At 40.8% G+C, this 24,832-nt stretch overlaps 1 protein-coding gene across 10 annotated transcripts; it reads right to left on the bottom strand.

Moving 5' to 3' along the window:
• Positions 1 to 839: 839 nt before the first annotated feature.
• On the bottom strand, positions 840 to 24,278 carry LOC133219918 (uncharacterized). Of its 10 annotated transcripts, none has more exons than XM_061367574.1 (9): positions 24,159 to 24,257; positions 22,794 to 23,110; positions 13,367 to 13,488; positions 12,124 to 12,281; positions 11,154 to 11,275; positions 9,321 to 9,431; positions 5,047 to 5,153; positions 3,271 to 3,361; positions 840 to 2,240 (listed from the first exon to the last, which is right to left on the bottom strand). In XM_061367574.1, the coding sequence occupies exons 3-9, from the start codon at positions 13,456 to 13,458 to the stop codon at positions 2,124 to 2,126; spliced, it is 798 nt and encodes a 265-aa protein (XP_061223558.1). In that variant the 5' UTR covers positions 13,459 to 13,488; positions 22,794 to 23,110; positions 24,159 to 24,257; the 3' UTR covers positions 840 to 2,123. The 10 variants fall into 10 exon arrangements, with proteins under 10 accessions (XP_061223558.1, XP_061223552.1, XP_061223556.1 ...); XM_061367568.1 differs by lacking the exons at positions 22,794 to 23,110; positions 24,159 to 24,257 and adding an exon at positions 23,888 to 24,095 and having other exon boundaries at positions 840 to 1,665; positions 2,105 to 2,240; positions 12,124 to 12,262; XM_061367572.1 differs by lacking the exon at positions 22,794 to 23,110 and having other exon boundaries at positions 24,159 to 24,278.
• Between the last annotated feature and the right edge of the window lie 554 nt (positions 24,279 to 24,832).

Here is a 24,832-nt window from a genome sequence, read left to right as displayed (position 1 = left end):
TGAGCTGTTATGAAGTCAAATTAGGAAGTAATGTCTAAAGGGAGAACAGAGGAGTTGTAATTCTGAGTACCAGTTTAACAAAAGCAAACTGAATTACCACCACCTCTCCTCTGTGAGCGTGCTGGGGTGAGGGTTTAAATCAAGGACCTATGAAAAGCAGGAGAGGAAGGCAGAAGTTTCAGCAGCTGGAACTCACCTCTTAAGTTTCTCCTGATGTCTAAAAAAAAGATAGGGAGCTTCCCTGTTGCACCCTCTGTTGCATATGAGCTCCAGACGTTTGCATGCTATTTCCAGAGTCAGAGGATACAGATGTCATTAAATATGCTGGAGATCTGCTCCAGTCTATTGAATTTTTTTTATCTGAGATCAACACCCAGAAAAAGTATTTGAAGACTCAGCATGAAGAGGGGAAACAACTGCAATGAAAGCTATGGTTCCCTTATTACCAAACCAAGGTGCAGGGCACAGTATACCATGAACCAAAAGTCCTGACAATTGATTCAGGAGATCCTGCAGGACGTCTGGAAGAAGTAAGCAACATTCTGACACAGTGTTTTCTTTTCACATGATAGTAGGGTTATGAAGTAGCTTTTTAAGACCCAGTCAGTTTTCCTTTTATAGCAGCCTATTTATACACTCCAAATGCAGTCACAGCTTCCACTGTACTGATTACTATAGTGCTCATTTCCTCATTCTGAATTGCACGTGTATTTATTTTCTCATTTTTTATTCTCTCCTTGTTAGATCTATTAGCCTTGCATTACCTCCACCCCATGCCTAGCCTCTCCTAGGTTCCTTTTCTAGGGCATTTGTCTCATTGACAATGAAACAATCAACAGTTCAGTTACTGTTCTTTAATAAAATAAACATTTTTAAGAAAAAGCTTTCCATCTTTGTTAATTTTTAAATGCAAGATTCAACATAGTGGTTCAGTATCACTCAAAGGTAAAAACATCTTCTTCCACTTCAAAGAGATCATGAAAATAAGACTTGTTAAAATTCACTATCCCTTCTACAGTACCATTTACTTACTACGTTTGTGAGGGCCTAATGGCCACTGTTCCCTTTTGCTTACAGCGTATATTAAGTTCACTGACCTGTAAATCATTTGAAGACCTGAAACCCATTTAAAGTTTTCCCGTTTACACTAGACCTAAGTTGTGTACCAAACTTTTAACAGTGCTTCTAAATTCCCAGCACACTTTGTCCAAACTCCTGAAGTTCATATTTTTGCACTCAGACTGTTAACGTTTGCTAAAAACTGAAACATTCTTCAGCTGACTAAAAGCTTCACATCCTTAGAACGTACAATCTAAATGTAAATGTGGTGGGCGTATGTGGATCTTTCCTCTCTGAGGAGGCTCTGTTACGAATTTCCAATGTTTTACGCCACCGCTAAGCTGTGACACCTGTTCAGAATTTTCAGCTTCTTAACCCCTTACTACACTTCCTACCATCCCCAGCAGAAGCGCAGGAAGTGGAACAGAGCTCTGTTGTCCCAGACTCACTGTATTAATCCTCAATGGCTCCTCGATGTCTTTTGCTTTTTTTATGTTAATACCCACCTTAAGGATAACTAACTAAACGGAAGGACTTGCTTCTCATAACTGATGCCAGTGGATGCTCTGGTTATCAAACAGACCCTGGAAAGAAATCCCACAAATTCTACAGGAGGAACATTGAAGATAATACAGTTAATAATAAATATTATTACTGATAATAAATGGTCCGTACCAAAACAAAACAGCAAACTCTAACATACTGCAGCTTTCAAGTGACACGCTAAATGCATTCTTACCATTCACATTATTATTTGCTATTCTTGACACATTTAGCAAACATTAGCAGTGAATAAAACTTCTTTTAGCATCAGTACATACCCACTCTCTCCAAAATGTCTGCAAAAATTAAACCATAAAGATATCTCCTAGTTAAAAATCAATATACGCCGTTGATACAGAATGCCTCCATAAAAAAAACTGTTTCAAAAGACTCTTTCATTACAAACCTCAGATTTCTCACAATAAGAATTCTGACCTGATCTATTCACACAAAACAATCCAAATTCATTTTAGACCCAAAATATGTGATATTACAAGGATACTAGTAAATTCTTCCAGCTACTAGAGAATCTTGTATAAATGTATCTGTTCAAGTGCTTCTCTGTCAACATCCTTTTCCACATACACATCATAGTTCAGCTGCATCTCTTCGACCCATTGGCCAAGCTGTATATCTGTCTGAAACAATGCAAACAGATTCTTAACACAATGTTGAGAAACATAGCAGGAGTTTAAAGGTCAGCACAACTTTAAAAATGCAAGACATAATAAGCGAGATTAGTCATTCCAGGTTATGCAGCAATGATAAATTAATTTCTGGAAATGTCATTTAACCTAAATGGGAGAGGATAAAGAAAAGATCCAAAGATAACAAAAAAATAAAGATTAGATGCAAAGAGATGCAGTGAATGGCTCAGTGCCCAAGTGGAAACCAGTAACAAGTGCTGTCCCCCAAGGGCCTGTACAGGGACAAATACTATTTAATATTTTCATGAATGACATAGATGGGAATAAGTACACGCTCAGCAAGTTTGTATATGACACCAAGCCAAGCGATGAAGTGTATTTGCTGGAGGGAATCCATCCAGAGAGACCTTGAGAAGCTTGAGGAGTGAGCCCATGCAAATGTCATGAAGTTGAAGGCCAAGTGCAAGGTCCTGCAGCTGGGTCCTGCAGCTGGGACCTGATGGTCAATACAGACTGGAGGATAAATGTATTGAGAACAGCCTTGCAGAGAAAGACTTGAGGATCCTGGTCAATAAAAAACTGGATATAAGCCCACAATGTGTGCAGCCCAGAAAGCCAACTGCATCACAGGCTGCATAAGAAGTGTGGCCAGCAGGCCAAGTGAGGTGATTTTACCCCTCTACTCTGCTCTCATGAGACCCCACCCGGAGTACTGCTTCCAGCTCCTGGGACCCCAGAATAAGAAAGACATGGACATGCACAGCAGGTGCAGAGGAGGGCCACAAAAATGGTCAGAGGGCTGGAGCACCTCTCCTGTGAGGACAGGCTGAGAGGGCTGGGTTCGTTTAGCTGTGAGAAAAGAAGGCTCCCAGGAGACCTTACTGCAGCCTTTCAAGGAAGATTGAGAGACTTTTTTTTTCCCTCACATCAATACTGGCAAGCAGCTGACCTCAGCTACCAGACTGGCACTTTCACAGAAAGTGACAAAATGTCTTGGCTAAAAGCAGCTGAGGGAACTTACCTGGACCTTTGAAAGTGATTCTGTGAGGCTTGGAACCGTCACTAATAAGGACCCTGTTTTCCTTACATTACAAGCAACAAATTCCCAAGCTCTGAAAAAAAAAAAAGCAGGTCACCAATTTTTAGGGAACAAACCACATTTGATTGTAAATCAGATCTAAGACTTCGACAGTTTACTGGGCAGAGATCAGATTAATAAAGACTTGCTTTACATGCTTATCAGTTACTATTAAGCAAATACCTTGTATGAACAAAATCAAGCTTCGTATTTAAAACAGAGGGAATAAATGGTCTTACAGTGTTAAGATTTTTAACTTTTTAACTTTTTTAACATACATGCAAGTCATTTTCTATTGTCAACACCTTCACTTTGGACTAGGATTAAACATTTACATTTCATCCCTTTAAACTTTTGACGAAAATCCAGTCTCGAGCACACTGTTTTATTAAACACATAGCAGCCTTCCAATATCTGAAGGGGGCCTACACACATGCTGGAGAGGGACTCTTCATCAGGGACTGTAGTGATAGGACAAGAGATCATGGGTTCAAACTAAAACACAGGAAGTTCAGGTTACATGTAAGAAAGAAATTCTGAGGCACTGGAATGGGTTGCCCAGAGAAGGGGTAAATGCTCCATCCCTGGTCAGTGTTCAAGGCCAGGCTGGAATGAGCCTTTGGCTACATGGTCTAGTGTGCGGCGTCCCTGCCCATGGCAGGAGTGTTGGAACTAGATGATCTTAAGCTCCTTTCCAACCCAAAGCATTCTGTGATTCTATGATTAAGCTTAATAACAACCTGCTCTTTGCATACACACTCTGTAGTCGTGACAAAATGCTTCTCTTGAGACATTAGCAATCGAAGTATTTAAATATTGCCTCCAGCATTCCTTTTCTCGTGATTTTGCCAGTCAGGTAATTTTTCACAGCATGCCAACTCAGACTAAAAAGAATTACATTTCCAGTATTCTTCAACTGTCATTTTTCTTCATGGTACTAATGCAACATTAAACCGCTGTCCCTGAGTTCTTGAAGAATCAAATGAATTCTCAGACATGTGCTCAGAAACGAATCTCCTGGCAATTTGAAACACCCACTACTCTTCACTCATCCACTCTGTACCTCTCTGGCTGACATTACTGCCTGGTATCATGGGCAGTAGTAAGACAAGTCTTAGCTGAAACTGTTAGCAAATGTCAGACTGTTGGCTGGGATGGTGAAGGCACACTTTCTTTTTGACTGTCCATTATAAAGGCAAAGCAACTTTGGACGATAAAGTTGTTTATGGTATAAACTGATATTGTTGGATTAGCAAAAGCTCATCTGTATCTTGTACCTGAAAGAGAAGAACCTTAGCCATACGTTTGTTTGCTACTGCGTCCTTATGAATATGTATTAGAAAATAGGATTAATAGCCATGTTTTGCAGTGCATCTATATTAAAGCTGTGCCATTCACAAGTCAGTGGCCTGTATTCTTTCTGAAGATTAAGCTTATGCCAATATAGTAATTTCAGGTCCTTTAACAGCAGATACTGTTTTAATAGATCAGCGCAAGGATTCAGGGCAAGGTTTGGGTAAACAAAGCAGCAGTGTTTAGTGGGTTTAACAACAAACAACTGCCATAACACTTCAGCAGTTAAGTGTAACAAGTGTAGGCAGTTTAATTTAATGTAATTTATGTGACTTCAAAAAGCACAACCTTAAGGTTTTCCATAGCTCACAAGGTTACACAGACAATGCCAAACTAATAGATAACTTGTTCAGACACATAGCTTACCTAGCCTGTTCCTGTCTGTCAAGAAAATATTCAAAGACATTATTCATTACAACAACATCAGCCTTCTGAAGAAGTGAAGCCTGAGTACAGATGTCTGCGTGAACCACCTGAAGGAAAAAAAATTCACAAGGCATAAATTAAGAGACAAATACTGCCTTCAAGTAGCCATGAAGCCTGTCAACCTGATACAGCACCTGCTACCACCATTTTGAACCAGCCACAAAACAGGTATTTCACTGGCTTCACAGTAGATCAAAAGGAGAAGCTTTAAGAAATGAAAAAAAAAAAACCCAAACAAAAATCAGTTTTATCTCCTCTAATTAAAATAAGGGATTTATTACATTAAGTGAAATAAACATCCGACTTTTGGTCTAGAACACTGTGTGCGATAAAGGAGGAGATTGTGTATGTGATGGCTGTTACATTTCACTTATCTGTATTTTATCACTAATGATCATTAATTTCAGGAAAGAAACTAAACCAGATAAAGCTTTTTTGAGGATAATAAATGACATCTCACAGGCTCGGTGGGTTACTAAAGTATTACAGCTCGAAAAGACACTACAGACCCAGGTTTGACAGCTGAATTTTCACAACATGTATTGGGACTGGGAATGCTGGAAAGGCAGGATGCTTGGTGGCACTGGAGGACAGAAAGTGCTTTACTTTACTAAACAACTGTCCCTCCAGTCAGCATAGCAGCTGGTTTGATTTCATCTACCTTCACCTACCAAAAAGGATATTAGCACATCATGTCATTTTCAAACAGGTGAGATTACAGTGACAGGAGAATATGGATGCTCATTAGCACTCTGACAAGATGTGTTTGATTTCCTCTTAAACGTGAAGAAATATATCACAACCCAAATCTGAGAAGAAACGTCAACTAGAACATCTTTTGAAGGGATAACAGAGAGAAAGCCCATCTGAATATTACTTGCTTTCCACAGTTTTTTTTTTCATCCCTATATGTTCAAAAAACCCCAGAAAATGTGAACAACTTTTCTTCTTTCCTGTGTGACCTACTACTAGGTTGGACTGGGAACATACTAACCTGATGTATTCAACATTTCACATTTTGTCAAATCCTTCCAGTATTGGACAGATGTAAGAAGGAATTCTTAATTTTGACAGGAAAGCTGAATGTTAGTACAAAAGGTTAAAAACAATTATCTGTTGAAAAACATCTTGCCCACTTAACAATACATCAGTACTTGTTGGGAGGGTAAATTATGTATTCCTCCTCTTAACAAACATGCAAAGCATGCTGTTCTGATTGACCCCTGCAACTTGTAAGGGTCCAATGCAGAAAAGATATTGAGTTGTCACAGTTTATGACTCTAGTCCATGCTACCAGAATGCATTATAGCAATTGCAACTACAGCCAAATATTTCAATGTCAGTAATAACAGAAACCAAACTCTATCATTCATAAAATATTAGGCATTGCAGCATTTCATCTTTGAGAGATGTATTCCATGGGTTCTCTGCAAGTATTCCAAATCAGTAAAACAAACACCTTTACCTCCTTAAGCACATTACCATGCCAAGTTGTTCACCACTGCCTGTAGTGAGTGGAAAGGAAGCAACTGTGGTCTCGTCTCGTACCTTACCCAGAACGGGCAGGTTCCGGCTCACTGAGAAATAGGGACAGTTTAGTTGTCTGAATGACTGGTCAAATTTCTTTCACCTCTAGTGTGTGGACACCTAAACTACTTAGCCACTAGTTCATGAAAGTTAGAGCTTTTTAGGACAATTAAGATTGGCAACAATTTATCTTCAATCAGTGCACTGTAAAATGTAGCAGTACAGAAACTGATAAAAAAGTTTAAGCATTCAGGCAGCAGAGAAAGACACACCACTTAGGCCACCACCAAATCCAGCAGGTCCTGGGTGTAAACTCAAGTCCTCTGCATAAAGCCCCTGCTAACTGTTGATTAAAATGAAAGACCATAAAATGGGGTGATAAAGATCTGGATACAGGCTTGACTGCTGCACTGTTATATAGGCAACAGCCTCCTGCAGTGGGGCAGGACAGACAGCTAGGGGCAAAAAATGCCTCTGCTACATCTGCTAGAACTCACATACCAGAACCTAGATTTTACCTCGACTGTAAGTGGGATGTGGACCACTATTCTGAGGCTAAGGAGACATTTCATTTCACTCTGTTATTTTCAAGGGGCAAAAATAACAAAATCACATAATTTCTGTACAAAAATCCAACAAAACAACAGTCCTTTAATCCAAACACAAGTGACTGGTGGACTGTTCAGTCAGTGAACTTCTTGCAGCACAAGAAATCACAATTAGCACTAAATTTTCTTAATGCCCTACTAGTGGCACACTTGGTATTTCAAGCCTCAGTTCAGAAAGACGCTTAAACTATTGGGGAAGCCTGGACTTGTGCTGATGTCTCCTTGACTTGAATAAACCTTGAACCTTACAATTAGTCCACATTTACAGAGTAAGTGACCATGCTGACTGTAGTGACCTAAGTACCCCATTCTCCCAAAACACATCCTCATCCCTGTTGGGGAATGTGGAACCACATAAGCATGTGTGGCTGCACTACAAGCCTGACCCAGGTATTGCTCCAACCAGAACAGCACTTTTTTGCTGGGTTCTTTTTCAGTTGGACCAGTTCCCTGACCTGCTTGGCTGTGTGCTGGCACAACAGAGAAGGCAGCAACTGATTTTAAAACTGCTCTGTTGCACCAAGCCTTTAATGATTACAGGCAATTTCTGAATTGAGGTCTCAAGTTTCCTAAGACCTGCTGTACTTTCCTCCCATTCAAATGGCAAAAGATGCTGAGCAACTTTCTATGTACTTTAACAAACCAAATGTTGACCAAAGGAACATAGGGTAAAATCAGAGATTTAGCCACTAAAGATATCAACCCACCCTGCTGTCCTTGGGGAACATACTAAAAAAATTCAGAATATCTTGAAAAAACAATTGTTATTTAAGAAGGGTCTCTGAAAAGTTTTTTCAAATTTGTGTCATAAATTATTATCACCAACTACTGGATTCTGACTATGTTTCAACGATAGCAGTTACTGGATTCTGACTGTTTCAAGTCCAGAATCCCAGAGAGGAGTGATTTGGAGTGAAATAAAACCTAAGATTGAAATGTTCAAAGCAGTGTGATAACAGGAGTCACATGACTAAATTAGCATCTAATGAGACTCAAATAGCTAAGTCCTCAGGCACTGCTTTGAAAACTTATTATCTTCTAATCTTTATGCTCTGAAGTGAATACTTCAGCAGAATTACAAGGTGTGAAGGAAAAACAAAAAGGCTCATAATAAAGAATATACAAGGCTGAAAAGCATACATACAGATCTCCAGCTCCACTGAATTAATTTGACAGAGTTCCTAACTGCACTTTCAGTCCCATCACAATAAGTTGTTAGGAACACAAAACAGGCAAGACCCAAAGGTTACAGATAAACTGACAGCAACAGGGATTGAATTGGGCAACCCAACGATACTGCTTACACTGTGTCAAATATGTTATGTTTCTTATTTCTATCCAGTTTAAAATTGGTTACTTTAGTTCCCAAGAAATTACTACAGCCAGCAGTTTGTGATTCCATTCAAGAACACATACACATAACACAGGATTAAAGCCAGTACTCTACCCATACTTTCCAACTTTTACTGGCAACAAAATAACTGGTTATTCCCAAGAAAGAAAAAAAAAATCTCATTAAAATAGTAGTAATTCCATACAGGGACTAGGGAAATGGTTCCCATAATGACAACACATTGTTTGAAATCCATTTTGTTTGTGAAAGGTACATACACACTGACATTACATCACAGGAAATGCCAACAGCTGTTAAGTCCTTTAGGTGTCCTTAAGACACAAATTTGCAAATTCTACAAGTATCTTTCTGCTAATGTTAATGGAACACAGATATTTAGTTTTGTTATTCGTGACAAACTTTTTATACACTCAGTTTCACAGAAGTTAGTGGCAATGTCACTGATTTCACTGGGAGAAACAGCTGGTTTGTGTAAGTCAGTAGGTAAATCCATTCAGTGACAAGGCTAAGCAATTCAACACAAATTATCTTATTTTGATAATCTCCTCATTCCTCTCTGCTATGAGATTTTGGTTTTTTCTACCTAATGCAAAACTTTTATTTAGGACCAAAACAAGCAAAAGCAGAAACTTCTCAGCGGGCTGATTTACCACCCACTCACATAAACAGGATACCTAGTACACAGTGGTTAAAAAAAACATACACTAAACCATGTATTGAGTTACCTTAATTCTGTCAATGAACTGGTATTTTGTAACCATCATTTCTTGCAACTGACAAAAGTCTGCATTCATTTCTACTCCATACAGTTGGGATGCTGAGCTATAAAGATAACCCTACATTAGGAAAAGGAAATTTAGTAACTGTGATGCCTTTAAAACAAGTTTTAAAAAAATCAATTAAAGTGGAAAAAACAGAACAGAGGTTAAGATTAAGAAAGCATCTTAAAACAGCAAGTTGAGAAATGTCGTTCAGTGGACGTGACATGTTTTTCAGAGTTAAGCCCCTGATGTGGCAATTCCCACTTACATCTCACGAATTTTAATAGGAAATCCAAATGACATGTCAAAATAATAAAAAGGAAAGCTCTAGCTTCACTTCAATTGCAAAACAGATGGAAAATGGTCTAAGAAGGAAAAAAGCAGTACAAACCAAGTTACAAAAATAGGGTAAAGCAAAAAGACTGCACATTTTTATTTCTTGGGAGAATGGAAGAAGAAAACAACAAGAAGGAAAAAAAAAAAAAGAAGATATATAAAGTCAAAGTGAGTGAAAATGGAGGAGGAAAAGGTACCAGTAATATAAGGGGGTATTTTGGTATAAAGTCTTTGTCAGCACCTACAATATGGTATTACGGCCATTTCCAGGTGCTTCAGACAGGTACATATGAAAAAAGGTAAATTATCCTTCAATAATAAGACCAAAATAATGGTTCAGTTTCAGACTGAGATTTTTGGAAAGTTACTGGGAGATGCTGAAAAAAAAAGTACAAATACTTGAGCCTACAGGGCCGTAATGAAGACATTGCTCTAAGTGCCATTGTCTCCACTGAACACCACAATTACATGTTGCCAACAATGGTAAAGGCAAATAAATTATGCTAAAGATACAGAATATCTGAGCTATCTATGTACTACAAACTAATTATTAATGTTTTCTGAAACCATTCAACTCAGAGAGCAGAAAATCCACCTGTGAAGGTGAAGTCAGGCCTCCTCCAATGCAAGGCAAAAACATGATTAAACAGGAGAACTCTTCTTTTCAAAAACATTTCCCCTGTTTTAGTTAAGACTATCTTCTGCTATAACCATGCGAGTGTTTAAGTACTTCAGAACAAATTCACGCTAGCAAAAGTGTTACCATTTAAGGATCCAATGCTGCAAATACTTACAAATGGGAGTAACTTTCCTCATCTGAGTAGTCCGAAATTACATTATTCAGACGAGTAAAATTACATGCTCGAGTGTTTCCAAGATTGAGCCCTAAACAGCCATTGGCTTTTGTAAGAAAGTTGTAATGTGTGTTTTGCATCGCTTTTGGCCATATGTTGCACCAGCCATGCCAAAAGCAATCAAAATTGTACTCAAGTTTCTCGATGAAGTATTTTATGTGCACTTTAAAATGCAGAGCAGGACAATATGTTTTTGGAGACAAATTCATATCAAAGTCTTCCTTTGTATAATTTAACAGTTTGTCAGCTTCATAAAATAATTTAACATAACTAATCTATATATAGACATGGTCAAGACATAAGAGGACAAACTTACTTATGAAGAAGAGAGAGAGCAGGAACTAGCAAATGAGCAGCATGTGTGACAGCAATATGCTACTCTGTTGGACAACAGATTTTTTCTCTCAATAAGCAAGATCATTTATATTCCTTCTTTGAGGAACAGAACTGAAACCACTAGTGAACAGCACCTTATATTGTTCAGAGTCAAATCTGAGGTGCCTCTCAGAATGACCCATCCAAGGTGGAGTAACAAGAGTAGGCAGTCAGAGAAGAGGGAAAATGTTTGTCATAGTAATAAAATATGAATTCCTGTGCTGGAAGTTACCGCAAATAGCACTGCACCAAGTCTGGAGCCAACGTCAACCACTACCTTTCCTGTCAGGTCAGGCAGTACATGTTGATAAAGAAACTTCAGTTCCATGAGGGAAAAGGAATGCGAAATAAACTCTGGGAAATAAGAACAGAACAAAGGTGTTGGGTGGGCAGTACTAACTACTGTGTTATTAACCAATGAAATACTAATCTGAGGGGTTATCATCACTGAAACCCTGTATGGTTTCCTGTCTGAACTAGTGCTGGGAACCCCGAATATTCAGGCATTGCAGATCAGAGGCAGCCTGACACGCAGTCTGTCCTGAGTCTGGGGATTCCTTCCCTTACATGGAGAATTCTGAAATCCTTCATGAAACTGAATTACCTTTTTCTGCACAGTGACGTATATTAAAGAATAAGAAAACAACTTCGGGTTGTTTAAATGAAAAAGGAAACATGGTACCTAAAGCTCAACACAATTCACACAAACCTTTTTATGGGCAGACAATATGTTGAATTTCAACTCCAAGGTTTTAAGGAATGGAATGTTTTCCATATAAACCATTCCTCCAATGCTGTGCTATACTAGCAACAGCACTGATTTATACCACAGCACACACAAGCTTTAAGACAGATGGTGATTTATACTGCTTTTCAGGGTGCAAGAGAAATCTAAGTCTACTGCATGGACTCCTACAGCATTGTCTTCCTCTTACATCTTCCTTTTCAGTGGTACACAGCCCTGTTTCTTACCTGCCCAGTTTTTGTGGGCAACTAGTGTCACTCATACACTGCAAATTAATTCAACTTACGTGTATAGGAGTCTCTTTCCATTGGTTATGGGAAGTAATTCTGGCCTGTGTACTGCACCAGTCTGGACAAAGTACTCCATCAGCTGGACACTGCATTGTCTAGCTGAGTCACTGCACAAACCAGTTTAGTCAAACTGAATTTGTTTCTCATGTTCCCAAAAGAGCACTTACCCAAAGATGCGGTCTTGTATGAGCCACACTCTGTGCAGTAGCTCCTACTCATTTTCCCCTCCTCACACAATGAATCAACAAAATCATCATCATAAAGGAATGCATCAACATGAATCATGGGCAGTGGATGCTGGTGTATCTGAGAAGAGGAACAAAACCTAAGAAAGGCATAACCAAGTCTCTCAATTTAATCTACACTGTTACGCAATTAATTGTCCCACCACCCTATCTTTCCTCAAAATCCATGATATACAAGTTTTTCCCTACTCAAAAGTTACATATCCAAATAAAACTATAAAAATCCTGCATGTAAACTGGATAATCAAATTCCACTGAAATAACCATGAAGTGGAATTTGACAAAAGAAAGCAAGCTCGCTTCGACAGTCAGGAAGGAGACCCGCTGTGAATTTGGATTCCCTACTGCTTGCTTGGCTATAGAGGTGGTACAGGGTAAAGGAAGCTTTTTCTCTTCCACTTTGATGAGGAGAATGTAACTTAAATTTAGGAGAAAGGGCATTACTACTTCTCAACTTCAACTGTCTGAATATTTTCATCTTCATGCTTTATGCCGCAAACTAGAAACACTCCTGATTAAAATGGGTGTCATTTTCTATCAAAAGCAGACCAGTTGGGATGCTTGCTTCTCATCATTTCAAGGGGTATAATCTTCATCCTCCTACTGCTCTTTCCTCTCTCTCCCAGGCTTGCTGCATGTGGCCAATCCACTTTTCCCATTTAAGAGCCACACGTCACTTTTCTGCAAAATGAGTTAATTTTCCACATCTATTGACAGCTCAAGTAGAAGAGGTGCTCTCCCCTCCCACAGGACTCACAGCCTACCTCTTTCTGAGCCATCAGAATCTGAAAAGAGCTGGAAATCATTTCTGCACTGCCCACATTATGGCAACAGTGAAACACTGGCCCTGTATTTCTGTTTTCTTTAAGGGGGCTGTTAAGAGTCTGTTACGGAGTTAACATTAAAGAATCAGTGTGACAGGTGCCATACCACATAGAATGAAAGCTATGCCAAATAACTTATGAACAAAGTATTAAGAACTATGAAGCACATTCCTTGGTGTCACACAATCATGCAGCAACAGACCTGAGAATCAAACTGAGATTTCCTATACCTCAATTCAGTGCTTATTCTCTATTATGAACTACTACGAAAACTGATATCAGCATCAGTCCCCAAATAAATGATGTGGTTCAGTGAAAGCAGACAGTAACAATTAGCTTACTTTCTGTACAGCTTGATGTTCCGAATTAAACATTGCCTCCATGGGTAAACGATTCCGCAAATCTTCAGCGATATTTTTAAGCACAACTTCATTGTTAGTCACCACAAGCTCATCAAAGTCATCTATAAATCAAGACAAACAAAACCCCCTGAATAATCATATGTAGATCATGTGGACTAAGTGATGACCAGTACAATACAGTTGAAACACATAAACAATACCAGATGGATAAGGTTTTTATTAGAAATGCATTTTTCAGCCTTTGTTAGCTTTTCCAGCCAATGACAGATTTGGAGTGTAATAACTTTGCCACTTAAAATAAATGTAGCGCTTTTTTGAAATCTCAAATTATTTTCATATTTATAAACTTACAACTTACATATGATGGTCTGGGCTGCCACCAAAGTGATACTGTTTCAGCTTAAGATATAAAAACATCAAAGATGTTTTTGAACTATTGAAGAAATTACAAAACTCATAGTTGCCTCAACGCAGGGTTTTTTTATATATATATACAAGTTTCTTTTTATACATACCATCTTTCTAATAAAGTGGTTTAAAAAAAAATCAGGGATATTGCACAGTTCAACAGTTCAACTTAGAATACATTTTACATGACTTAAACTATCAAACTATTTCAAACATGAAAGAAAAGGCCAGGATGGACAGAGCCTTGGGTGACATAGTTTAGTGGGAGGTGTCCCCGCAAATGGCAAGGGGGTTGGAACTAGATGATCTTAAGGTCCTTTCCAACCCTAACTATTCTATGAGTCTATAAATGGATGTAAAATAGTACGTTTTTGCAGAGGCATACTGTAAAATCTTGCTGTTTTTCCAGCATATCTCTGCATTACTTTAACTAGAAAAAAACATCAAGAGAGACCCTTGAGAAGTCACCAATCCTTTCTTCTTCCAAGGCTGAACCAATGTGCCACTACTTCTACAAACTATTCTTTTTCAATTGATTGTTAATGCTGGAGACTCCACAGCCACCCTTAGCAATCTATTCCACTGCTTGACTACAGTTACTTAACTTACACTTATTAAGGAATACTCTTCTTAATAACTGATCTAGATATACTCTGTCACAATTTCAACTCAGTACTCTCTGTCCCACTCACAATGGAAATATAAAAGTTTCTTGCTCTCCTCTATGTAGCAACTTCTAACTTCTTTGAAAATTCATCATGTGTCCCATCAGTCATCTCTTCTAGAAGAAACAAGATCCACTTAATCCAGCCCTTTCCTGCATTTTTTCTACAAGTTTGATCATTCTCATCACTCCCTGTTGGAATTCCTGGACTCTCTCAGCCTTTTTGCCCTGCAGTATCAAGAACTAGACCCATTACTCCAGCTAAAGGCTTATTTGCACTAACCAGACTTTTCACATATTGCAGCCAACATCCTGCTTACACATGCCAGTTTTGTGTGAAGGGCCTGATGTTCCTAGCTGACATTCAGTGTAAGATCTGCCTTAAACCTGTACTCTGTTCCTTTTCTGTTACATTTTCCTCAAATGAAGCACTAGATGAAACTTCTTTTTGCCTGGACATCTCACTGCTCTGAGCACACTGAACTGATTCTAAACAAAGTCACACCTCAGGTCAAAACTATATACCTGTAAAAGAAACAAAACATGCACAACAAAAAGCAGCCACAAACTTAATCCTAAAAAATATACCAAACCCACCTCTTGATTCTCGTCTAAAAATAGACATGTTTGTCCTCTCTTCCCTGTACCTTCTGGTTTGTTTCTTGTTCTATTCAGACTGCTAGCATGCTGGGCAGGTAGTGTGGTGCTTACATATATCACTCACCAAAAGGAGATCTGACAGATTTCAGAGGTGTTTAAAAAAAGTTAAATGTTTGTTAGCATTGCTTTCCCAGGTGGGAACATTAGCATAGACAAGTCTGACGCAAGCAGGTTCAAAATAAATCTGTAAAACATGCTACAGGTTTCTCTATGCTTATATACTTAATCTTGCCTGTAGAATACAGGCAATGATAGAAACAGTGAGAAATGTATAAGAAACAAAGACCAGCTAACTTTTGACTATGAAAAGCTTCTGAAATGCTTTTTGTTTAAGCAAGGTAGTGAGAACAACATCATTAAAGAAACTCTCACTCACTCGCACAAGACACTCTCTTCTTAAGAGTGTAAATGTAAACGGTTTGTTCAACACATTACAGTTGATTCCAACAGATAATCCTGAATCCCCCACTGGAAGCACCAGAAACTTTAAATTGTCTGGATTACCTTAACATATATTTAGTTTATCATTTATTAAATGTATAGCAGTAACACTCCAAGGCCCTGATGGGCACAACATTGATAGCTGTTACACAACAGGAAGACAATTTGCTGTTCCAAAGAGCTCACAGTTAAGTTCTCCAGAACCTCAGCTCCTAAAGAGATGCAGACTTTGCATCGAGGGATAGAGGTGGCAGCTGCAACAGCAGCAGCACCAACACCACAACAGGTGCAATGCAGCAGCTCCAGCTTGTCAGCATTTTAATGTGAAACCTCTAATAAGCACCCATCTCCTGTTAACTTCACGGTCCATCCAACAACTTGCAGATTTGTTATGAATACCTCAGCAGCAGTGAGTGATTTTTCTGATCAGCTCAAAGATTTCTGTGGATGTGACACAGCACAGGAGTAAACCCAGACATTATGGGAAGAGAGGATGGACAGATTTAACCTTTGCTTAACCAGGACCATCAGCACCACAATAGGCCCTCAGAGTGCAAAGGAGCCAGTTTGCTGAGGTGGATAACATGTGAAGAAGGAAGGAGAAAAATCGCACTACAAACTGAATGAGTAGAAAACTGATATTAACAGCTGTACAGACCAGTGCCTGTGGGTAATAAGCCCTCACATCTGCACATGCTTTAAAACAATACTATTACTATGCAAGAGAGCTCATCCAGCTGTTATACTGCCTGTTAAGAGTATCAAATTCATATATAGCATTTAATGAAATACAGGAAGTGCTCATAGACCACCAGGCCAGACGCATCACACTGTAAATGCAGAACTTCAGCTCCCTTTCTCTCAGGGGCTGGTGCATCAATAGGATCTTCTCCCTCACGGTTTGGATGACCTTTTCTGGCCAACATCAGCAGTGGACAGCTCTCAAAGCTATTCGGTGTCACAGCTCTACAGTAGAGAAAATAGGTACTTCCAGTGGGAGACAGTTAGCAAACCCATCTTCCTCAAATCCAGAAAGCTCCTTCTCTGCCTCAACTCCCATCTGTACAATACTTGTCACAACACTGACCATCTTACATGGAGTCTCTGAGATCTTACAAAACCAAGTATGATACACAAGAGTTCCTGTAGATGCTCTGTATGAAACAGGTTCTAAGGAAAATCTTACTACCCATATGCATCTTCAATGAAAAAATGTTGGAACACTGATACTGAAAATCAAATGACAAATGGAAGTGTTATTTCCCAACTACAAGTTAGTCCTGTAAAGCGCAAGCATGCAGAAACACAAAAAGAGAAGTTCTGAACACACTCTTCCTCAGATGACAAAATGGCAGCTTCAGCAGAAGCAGCACATGCAATGCTCTGTGCTTGCGCATATAGTTTGTGACCCAACTTAAGATGTGGAGAGTCACCTCATTCCTGTCAAAGCAAGAAACAGCAACAGCTACCACAATATCTCATTCACTTTTGCAGTATGCAAATATTTATAGATTGCCATCAAGTACAGAACACAGGTGCCAGATATGAAAATATGCATTTCTGCCTCCTCTGGTACAGTTTTATCAACTCCACCCCTGTGTTTAACAAACTGTTCCCACTTGAGAATCTCAGTATCACCTTAAAAGGGATCCTCAAATAAGAAACAAAAATAGAAAACTATTTTTGATATTACTTTAGTGCTGTTACATGTATTAAATGGAGAGCATGTAAGCCAACCCTGTGTTCATTGAACAGACAACTAACCAGGAAAGAAACATACAGTTCATGAAATACTGCAAGATGAATCACAATCATTGTTCGTGGAGGAAGTCTGAGTGCATAGTGTTTGTGTTTTACTTCAAAAACCAGTTCCACTGGATCTACTCAACATGCATTTATAAAATTTAATTAACACATTGCAAAAAGCCTAATTAACACCCTGGTGCTGCTAGGCCTTTCTACAGCAAATGTAACACAAGCTAAGAAAACATTCACAAAGCCTCGCAAGGGATAGAGAACACCGCTATAACAACATCTAAACATCCTGGCACTGTGAAATACATGACTGAAGATAAGCAATGCATGATTTCCAAATAACAACAGAAGATTACATGTCACGTGGAAAGAAGATGATTTAGTAAAGGCAACCATAACAGAAAGCACCTTATGGTCTTCTAGATACATATTTGGACTATATCCAGACTCATAGAACTAAAAAGCAAATATTAACATCCATGTTACTTAATATGAGGTTAATTTAATCATTCAGTGTGTTTTAATGATACTGAACAAACAGATCAAGGAGGAAGTCTCACATCTCTAAAACCTTACTATCTCCTTTTTTGGCTAAACAGTTTAAGAAGCAAACTGTGACCTCAGTGTAACAACTTCTTCAGGAACTCTAAGGACTATTTCTAACCCTAGCATACTTAACTATTGGTAGAAAGCAATCAGCTTTTTCAATTGGAATATAACCAGAGCTTATTTTATTAGCTCTTTGAGCCTTTTATGTTCATTTGAAAGAAGCTTCGAAATTAAATTTTAAACAAGGTAAGTCACATACCTATTTTGCAATCACTAGTTCTCCTCATCATTATTAAGTTTCAGTGACTAACAACTTAGAAGTACTTGGTATTCTTGAGACCCTTCTCCAGCAGTATCATTGTCACAACAAAAGTAATTAATGCCAAGTTCCCAAAGTTGGTGATTCATCAAATTGCAGGTATCATCCCATTTTAGTTTACCAAACAACAAAGTAGTGGAAAAGGTTTTCAGTACAGCATAATTTTAACAAGAAATAGATTCTAGTTAATGTGGCTCTGCAATACTATTTTGATCTCTTCTGAAAGGCTATCTTACTTGGATAAATCACTTCTACCAATTTGGATATGAAGCTTTGTACTACATTGCTTTCTCACACACACAGAATTTACATACTATATTTGTCACACTGCAGAAACTCACGCCTTCATCCTTTTGAAGAGGCTCATTCAACTTTAGTTCTACCTGCAGTGGCAACAGTACTAAAAGTAAACCTTAAAGACCATTTCCTGTAAAAGAGCCACAAATTTTCTTATACTATTTTCTATCCTTGTAGTGTGAAAATCATAATCCAATAATTTTATGTAGCAGGTCTAAGAACACAATAATGACTACACCTTTAAGTACATAATAGAAAAAGCTGGACAAACTTGGTCTGTTCCTAATAGTACGTTGAGAAGTTTCCCGGAGCCATTCAAGGCCTGGCTGGGAGTGGTTCTGGGAAACCTGATCTAGATGAAGACATTCCTGCTCATTGCTTAGGGGCTGGACTAGATGACCTCTGAGGGTCCCTTCCAATACAAACTATTTTATGAATCTATATGCAGAACACTGTAGTAAAGCAGCACATCTGCCATTGTCCGGTCAAGTTAATTCTGTCAGATAAACCTCCCTCACACTGCCTGTTAAAAGCCTGAACTTACACCCTGACTGCCCCCAACTTTGAGTCACGAGACTAAATCCTATGCCAATGTCTTAAAAAAATGGTTTGCCCCCAGTACGAGTCAATCCACAAGAAAAAAGATTTGCACTTAAGTATATGTTGTTTATCCCTAACTTAGAGAATTTACAAAGGTTTATTATTCAATAACTGTTTTGAGTAATACATTATTGTATAAACAATCAGCCACTCAGACCAGTCCATCACTTTGAAATCTTAGCTTTGTATTTAAATGTTTCTAATGAAGTGTAGAGAATGGGAAATGTTTGTAAGATTGTTTCATTTTACTGTTACATGACTAAAAAAAAAAAAAAAAGCACCAGTATTACAGAAGTTTTAGCTCTGCTGAAAAAATATTTTTTAATTTCTATCTTAAGACTCCATGACAGTACATGAAAAACCATGAAGGGCCTTTTTACCACCTTATCTGTGCTTCACTGACATAAATTGAAAGAGAGGCTTTTGTAATCTGCTTTAAAGCAAAAGTGTTCAGTAGTTGCCAGTAAGTAGAATGGTTTAGTGACGTCAACCTCAAACTTGAAATTAGATTCATGTATTTACTTCCTCTGGTTCCTGTATCTCTGTTCATACACACATATATCTTGATCAATTCTACTTTCACTGTTTATCTCCTTCAGCACCCACTCGTAACAAATGCAACCTCTGCTGCTATTTGAAATTCTTAAGAGTTTGGGCAGCGGAGGGGTGAGAGGGAATATGACCATACAACATTTATACAGAAGCTATACATCAAATGCTGGGATCCAGTTGAGGGGGATCTTCAGGAGGGAGAAGGGGTCCCCAAGTGGTTTGAATTAGCTCTTGGGCTTCACCCAAGTTTTGCTAGCCAGAACTTCTGGAACGTCGTTATTGCAGAAGGATATTAAAGCATTAATCATTCTATTATAAAAAAGACACCAAAGGTTCCTGTTATTCTTTCCAACTCTTATTATTTCATTTTCTTTGAGATCTAAGCCTAACTCAAAAAAAAGGCTGGAATGCAAGTCACCGTGAAATGACGTACATTTCACTGCAGTGTGTGGGAAGAGTCGGCTGATTGCGAAACGCCAAAGCAGTGTTGCTAAGCAGCTGCCTTAAAACAGTAATGTCTTCTTCCATCATATGTAAAGATTTTGGATTTCTAAAACTCACAATAGCACCAAGGGGGTGGACGGAAGGGGAAGGGAAGCATGACTAGTTCATTTATTCTGTATTTGTACAAAGAAGAAAATTATTAACATCTTGTATACACTTACATTCCTATAATTACTAAGGAAGATTAGTTCAAAATCATAAGAGTGAGAACCTGTTCAATGTTTTTCCAGTTCCACATACACAAGAGTCTTTACTATAGATAACTTGCTTTACTATAAAGTAATTTGCCTCCTCCGTGAAAAAGTTTCTCAGCAACACTGGAGAGAAATGCAGTCATTTCTGACTGCATGCAAGTCAGAAAACACAGATTAAGTTGAACTAGTAAATCAGGCTGTCTTTGCAACACTGACCCTAAAGGGCAACCACTTTACGCAGGTCTTTATTCTAAGGCTGCATGTACACTTTATGTGAGAGAAAGGAAAAAAGCCTGACTATAGCTAACACTGGAATAATGCCCAGTCCTCCTCAGCTAGAAATAAAACTATAAGCTTAACATCTTGACAGAAACAGGAGTAGGATGGCAGTAGGAGGTGGGGGGGTGTGTGGGGAACCCACACACCACAGAAAACCAACTTGTCTGTGAGGATGCCATTCTATTTTTGTTTCCATTCATCCTATCCTTGTTTGTTTTTTTTTTCATTCAGAATATTAAACACCACCCCCCCCCCCATCCCTACAGCTTTTTTTTGTTGTTCTTTAGAGGTTTGTTTGCTTCCTCCATCACTATTGCCGAAGACCGGGCTTTTATTTCTGTGTGGTACAGAGGTCTGGTACCTTTTTAGCTTCTCTCATAAAACTGTTTCCTCTCTGCACAGAGAATCCCCAAATTCCCTAGCTGTATTCAGGGTACAGCAGCAGCAACCTCACCAGCAGCTCCTCACTATCCTCTGTTCAACCAGTGTTAATTATTACAGCACTATCTTGGTGTTGCAATGGGCAATATAATTACTCAAAACACAACAATTGTGAGAGGGGAAAACAACCCACAGTAAAAGTTACTGTCAGTATGCAGCCACAGAAGCAGCTCAGAGAAACAATACAAAGAGAAGTAACATCTAGTGTGTTGTGTTGAGGACATCACCCCAAATACTTGCAACTCTGGGGAAACTGCAAAAAAAAACCAGGAATGTGTCCCTGATCACTGCACAGGGTGGGACTAGATGAACTTTGAAGGTCCCTTCCAACCCAAACTATTTTATGAGTCTATGATTCTATGACAAAGATTTCTCATATATATCAAGCAGAAAGTAGTTAAAAATTTGGAACCTTATCTACAGTTTAGCTTGTATCTTAAATATGAAGAGTAAATATGAAGCAAGAGTATATACTTCCTTTCACTGAAAGACCTAGGCATGGATCTAAACCACTAAAAATCAGAAAAAAATATCTGAGAGCTCATGATCTAATAAAGGCTAGGAACCACAGCATACTTGTCTTTCACAGAAACTATCTACCTGTGAGAATTTTTGGAAGTTGCAGCATAAGTAGAAAAATTGTAAGAATTATTCATTGACAAAGGATTTGTGCAAGTCTGCATAAACTATGCCACTGGCTAAAAATTCCTGTGAAAAAGATAAAGCACAATCATAGAATCAAAGTGAGGAAAATAGTAAGGATGTTTCCTAACTGAAACATTTTTAGTTTAGCATTTTCAGTTTGACAAATAAGTTCCCATGTGCTTTACTGTATTTGTAAAGGAGTCAGTAAGCTCAGAAAGCCATATATGCACACCACATAAACCAATACAGTGTAGAAGGAGCTGAAATGCTTTCTGTGAAATGAACAAGCAATATGAATGATTGCATATGAAACTCAATGAGATTTTTAAATTATAGCATATTGGATGTAAGAAACCCACTTCTAACAAGATTATTTACAGTAACCCAGGCACTCTTTAGCAAGCAGAGCATGTTACTGAATCCAGACAAGGACTCAAAAAGGAATGAAATATTGCTTACAGGAGATTGCTCTACCATTATGGACATACACACATATGTGTAGACATATACCTGTGTATTTATATGCATGTGTACATAAACAAAGAGAAAATAAGAATGTTTAGTTACAATTAACACAAACAACACCCATCAAAATTCAGCCTTCAGCTGTTGGAGAGTCCCATCTCTGCTTTAATAGTGAAGGCTGACTCACAAATGCTCCGAAACACCCAGCAATGTCCTTCCTAGTTAAGGCTGAAGGGCTGCTGCTCATAGCAGTGAACAATGTGCTCCTTTCTGTAATGCCAGCAGAGGGCCCGTTCAGCCAGAGAAGGTTCTTTCCCGCCTCTCTGATGAGCGGCCGCAGGAGCTGCAAACCACAGGGCAACAGCGAGTCTCCAGTTTTAATTACCTGGACAACTTCTGGGTGTCACAGCTTGCCTTTCTGCAACGATCCCCGTGTGACTGCTTATGAAGATGTTTCCCTTCTACAGTGGAGGTGCTGTAACAAAAGACCTGAACAAGAATAACCCATGCCCACACTGGGCATGACCTAGGGAAATAAGGTAGCATATGACCACTTTCTCAGACCCAACACATGATTACCAGGGAGTGGGTTTATCACCCCAGCAGGCAATGATTAATGAACAGGACGCTTACTGGCTGCTTGAGACTGGATCAAAGGATCCGGGGGGGGGGCTTCCAAATTCTCATCTGCAATGACAAAATGCAAATACACCCACAGACAAAGCAGCACTTAGTTTATTTAGCACGCCACTATGTGCCTACAGCCTTAGACTCATAGAACGATTTGGGTTTGAAAGGACCTTAAGATCATCTAGTTCTAACCCCCTGTCATGGGCCACAGCCTATACTTGGGGTTTCCATATCATCTTTTTGTTCAGCTGCAAATGACCCACATTTCCTATCTTCATCTGCCACAAGATGCTTGATTGCAGCATGCCGATGAAATTATACTGAGGCACAAACAAGAAAGTAAACAGAAAGCTATGCTAAGAGGACATTATGTGGGGAAAACAGTGTTTGGTAATAGCTCAGGGCACCTTTTTCAAGCTTCTGGAAGGTTGCTGTGAACATATGTGAAGTTGAACAAGACAAGGCAAACTTCTAAACCCCTACAGATACGCCAGCAGCAGACTACCTCTGTATGACCTCAGAAACTGGGGAGTTTAAGAGGTTACCACCCAGCTGTCTGTCCTGCTCTTCTGCTGGGAGCGCCTGCTTCTGCTGCACAGCTGGCAGAACAACCCCGAACCGCAGCTCTGCCGCCACACTGGCAACCCTGAGCACACCATCAGTTGCGGTTTAGCCTGACGTGACAACCTGAGGGCTACGGCAGTTGAGAAGCGTGGGCCGGTGCCAAGAGATAGCTTCAGGGCCAGGAACCCCTGCTCAGAGCCAGAGAGAAGACGCATCGGACAGGCCTCGGGTTAAGGCCTCCCTGGGCACTGCAACACACGCCGCCTCTCGGCAGCCTCGCTCCCGGAGTGCCCCCGAGCCCCTGCCAGGCCGAGCCCGGTAACAGAGCGTTATGCGCCCCGGAACTGACGGACTCGGGCTCCCGGCCGGCCTTCTGCTACCGGCGGAGCCAAATCCCTGCCCGGGGAGAAGAGCGCCTGGCCCACAAACGGCGCCCGACAGCCCTAAGAACGCTAGGCGGGCACACGCTCAGCCACTGAGCGGCCCCGCGGGGGAGAGGGGACACGCCTCCTGCCTTGACTACCGCACCCTACCGCTTCCCCCCCTCCCGCCTCCCCTCGCCAGCGGGACATTCTCGCAGGCCGGCCGCTGGCCTGACGCCGGTGGGGAGGAAACACGCTCCCGCGGTGCCAGCACCATAACGGAGCGGGGCAGCCAGGCCGCAGACCCTCACCCTGGCGGCGCATGGCTCAGGCCCGCTACGCCCACCGGGCCTCCCCCATCGACCAGACCTGCCCGCGGGGTCCCGCCGGCTGCCAGGGGCGCGGCAGCCGGAGCGGAGCGCCCGTGCCGGGCCGCGCTTACTGGTGTTGCGCATCCAGTGCAGCAGGCGGGGCAGGTCGGCAGCGCGCGTGCCCCGCACCGCGGCCAGCACCGCGCGCCGCGCCGCCTCCAGCTCCATCGCGCAGCCGCCGCGGGGGGGCGCCGCCGCGTGCCCCGGGAGTTGAGCGATGGAGAAGAGCCCCGCCCCACCCACCAGGGGGCTTGCACCTCCTTACTAGTGCGCATGCGCAAGGGGGCAGCCGCGGGCTATTGCGCATGCTCAGACCGTCGGGCCCGCCTCCCCGCTCGGTGCACACGCCCCCAGGGAAGCCGTGTCCTTAAGCTGGCGCGCCGCGGTTCCTAGGGGCGCTCTCCGTCTACGCTGTGGGTCTTTCTGGGACTACCTTAACGAGCCAGAGGGAGCGCGCGCGCCCCGGAAGCGGAAGTGAGCCGTGGCCCGCGGAGTGAGGACGAGTGGTGACGTTTCGCTGGCCAACCGGTAGCGGCGGCTGCTTGTGTGTTGTGATAGCCAGTGGCGGGTGCGGAGCGTTGGGCGGCTGTGCCGCGGAGGCTCGACTGGGCCCCGCGCCCTGCTCCCTGCTAGCGCGAAGCGGGACCGCGACCGAACCCCGGCGGCGATCCTGCGGCGGGTAGGGCTGGCACCCACGCCCTGCTGGCCCTGGGGAGCGGACGGCGGGGCTGCCCTGCGGCCTGCT

This window comes from Neopsephotus bourkii, unplaced genomic scaffold (assembly GCF_033783945.1).
Source record: "Neopsephotus bourkii isolate Nb327-2 ecotype Australia unplaced genomic scaffold, CSIRO-AGI_Nbou_v1 NB_1388, whole genome shotgun sequence".
Lineage (NCBI taxonomy): Eukaryota > Metazoa > Chordata > Aves > Psittaciformes > Psittacidae > Neopsephotus > Neopsephotus bourkii.
The sequence above is the reverse complement of the archived record's forward strand: the minus strand, read 5'-3'. Positions and strand labels throughout refer to the sequence as shown.

Coding starts and splice junctions, on each gene's coding strand:
- LOC133219918 (XM_061367567.1), bottom strand. CDS start 23,993: ATGGTGCTGGCACCGCGGGAGCGTGTTTCCTCCCCACCGGCGTCAGGC. Junction 13,489..23,887: donor AGGCGGGAGGGGGGGAAGCG/GTAGGGTGCGGT, acceptor CTTGATTTATAG/ATGACTTTGATGAGCTTGTG. Junction 9,432..11,153: donor TTGGTGCAGTGCTATTTGCG/GTAACTTCCAGC, acceptor TTCCTAATGTAG/GGTTATCTTTATAGCTCAGC.